Source organism: Necator americanus, chromosome V (genome assembly GCF_031761385.1).
Source record: "Necator americanus strain Aroian chromosome V, whole genome shotgun sequence".
In the NCBI taxonomy this organism is placed as follows: Eukaryota; Metazoa; Nematoda; class Chromadorea; order Rhabditida; family Ancylostomatidae; genus Necator; species Necator americanus.
In genome coordinates, this window is record NC_087375.1 from 23,935,571 (window position 1) to 23,938,657 (window position 3,087).

General features: G+C 38.3%; 1 protein-coding gene across 1 annotated transcript; it reads left to right on the forward strand.

Annotated features, from left to right (window-relative positions):
* On the forward strand, positions 1-3,007 carry RB195_015002 (uncharacterized protein; the record flags this gene model as incomplete). The annotated part of the gene is made up of 4 exons (XM_013446980.2): positions 1-108; positions 1,466-1,591; positions 1,697-1,798; positions 2,885-3,007. 4 exons carry the CDS (start codon positions 1-3, stop codon positions 3,005-3,007), a joined length of 459 nt encoding a protein of 152 aa, XP_013302434.2.
* Between the last annotated feature and the right edge of the window lie 80 nt (positions 3,008-3,087).

Genomic DNA, 3,087 nt, shown 5'->3' on the forward strand with positions numbered 1-3,087 from the left:
ATGATGGCATTGGGTTTGGTCTTAGCGCTGAGCCTCACCCATTTGGTGCACTCGAAGCCATCAACGATCGCCTATTGCAATCGCCTCAAGCAGATATACCAAGAAATTGTGAGTACACATCAGAATGCGTACCAAGCACGTTCTGTTAATCGCGCCTCCTTCGTGCTTTTTCATGTCAATAAAAGGGTGATTTCACGTCGCTACATGCTTTCTTATTTTCGTCATCGTTTGAGCTCTTCTGTAACGAACTTTTCTTTCCCCCGCATATACGCAAACGATCTACAAGGTGAAACTAGCATCCACGAAATAATGAAGTTCATTGTTGAACTTTAGTGCAACGTCGTGGTAGTCGTCACTGGTAAACCGTCAGAGAAATTTGTATCAGATGATTAATATTCCTTTAGTCGAAAACAACAACAATACCCACGAATAAAGGTGATGATGATTTTGGAAATTGGAAATGAGATGATTTCGTGTAAACACTTGATTGGTTTAATTCACGTAATAGGGTCCCATCTGAGAGATGAAAATGATCTGAAGCGTTTCGTGGCTGTAGCAGTATTTCACTGCTCGACGCGGTTTCTCATCCAATTTCGCACGCAATTCTCTTCATCAGTTCTTAGAAGAGCTAAGAATCTGAACATTCTACTCTGGAAGATCACTTTTCCCCACCAAAGCAGCACATGTTCCAGCTTCCAACAAAAAATTATTCAAAGGTCTATTGTTTGCTCATCGCTGAGACCGTTAGCAAAAATTTGGAAGCACGATTTTTCTGAAGGTTTTTTGTCAAAAAAAGGTAAAGTAGATGGTCTTCAGTTGTCTCCTTGTTGATTTTTGTAATTTGGGGGGCGAACCGATTTATAAATTCAAATATACTTGCTTTTTTCCAGAAAATCCGAAATCTAGTAGATTTTGTCTTTCCTCAAGTGATGAATGAACTAGTTGATCTTGAGGGATATCGAATTATCGACAGCGCACAAGTTTTACGAAACTTTTACCACTGCGCTACATCACAAGCACTACTGCGCAACGGACGTAAAAAATATATTTTACTCTACTTTGAGATTTTTACTGCTGCTCTCTAAGCGGATATAATAGAATTCATAAGCGGTTCGATTGTGACTGCACAGTAGATTGTTCGAGACCTCCAGAGGCCAACCCAGCCTTTCATCCCTCTGTGGTCTTTGTTTGTGAGGGTTAAAACACTGACTTAATACCTTGGCCAATCCACCCAAATCAAGTTGCGCAGCTCAGGCACGGCATTTGTAGACGTGAAACGATTCTGAACTGAAGTTGACGATGTTGGTGGATCGAGAGTGGTATCATTGACGCCAAACATTTTCTTTCACACTTGACGTGTCTCTTAAGTCGGGTTCGCCATCACAGTTTCTAGAGGACCATTTAAAAAAGTTATGGTAGAATCATATCGTCTGTGTGGGAGAGTTCCTATATATTCCATTTACAGCCGCCTACGATAGAATTCGTCACAAGTGAAATGTGCTCTAGTCCTCTGAATGGAATGCAATGTGAGCTGATGGGAAAATTGTCCCTTGAGTATACACGAGAAAAAATTATGGAGCTCAGATTAAAGGTAGTCTATTTAATCCAATTGTGTGAAAGACGATAAAGATCTAACTTATCACAATTTTCCCGTATCGAAGGTGCTATGCGGACCCGAAAACTCCGAACATTTCAGAGCAGTTGCCTCGGTCCACAGAATAGTTACGAATCCGCTACAGATGATGAGCAGTGTGCTATACTGGAACAAATTCCTCAACAATCTGTCAAGTTAGCGACGGTAAGAAAATCCTAGAATTCTAGAATCTAGAATCAAATCTTCAATTATCGAATATTAGCTAAGTTTGGTCCCATTAATATCACCCTAGTTGCTAGGTTGTTATCGGGCAACGATAGCTTGCATCACGTTGCGTCACAGCATGCAATCGTCGCAAATTTTCACGCTAATTGAGGAGAAAGTGTTGCGCACTACTGGATACAGGAGAATTATTTGAAGTATAACGATGCGGACAACACATTACGTGCATTCTATCTTGAACTTTCTGCAGTGACAGCTCATTAAACTCGGTGATTAAGTTGAAATAATTGCTTGTGAGGAAAGAAAAGGACTCTAAAATTCTCCCCTGAATGTCATGTTCAAAATATCAGTTTTTTTAATGGAAATAGCAGCGTTTTCTTTTAATTTTCTCTTTAAATTTCTTCTCTTCTTTAATAATCGCATAATATTACTATAATAATAATAATAATAATAATAATAATAATAATAATAATAATAATAATAATAATAATAATAATAATAATAATAATAATAATAATAATAATAATAATAATAATAATAATAATAATAATAATAATAATAATAATAATAACAATAATAAAGGAAAAACAAAAGAATTTACAAAAATTAGCGTTGATAAGCTCAGTGATATGAGAAAAAATAATCAGACAATTTAGCGCTACCATACATTAACACACTGGCCCTCCGAAATTCTTCAGAAACGAGCCTCAAGTTTGTTTAGCCGCCTGTGCGCGACGCATCTGCCGCAACGCACGTGTTTTCTGTGCTTGACATATTTCCACATTTCCCTCTGCTGGGCACCGATCGAATTACATTGCATTCACCCTGCTGAATACATTTGCCATCGGCTACTCCGGTGAATAATTTATGCAAATTACGTCGAATATTCGATCGAAAGTATGTATGAATGATCGTGTGAATGTCACATGCTTTCACTTCTTCGAGCAGCAATCGACGAACAGTAAGGCAAAGAAAGAGTTGTGTGCTTGCCGCAGCTGCATTTCTGTCTGTCCAGTGGTACACGAAGTTGCCCATGAAATGCAGAAGTACAACTCTTTTTCTTTTCAGAAAATCTTCTCCAAAACTCCAGAAAAACGGTTAGCTCAGAAGTTTGGCGCCATTGTATCGAAGGCTCTGTTCTCTTTAACGAATACTGCATTTCTGGATCTCGGATGCAATGAATCCACATAGAATTTTCTTTGAACCTATTATTTCGTTTGTGTTTAGGCTTTAATTTGTAGTGATCTCTTCCGGATTCAGGTCTTAACGAT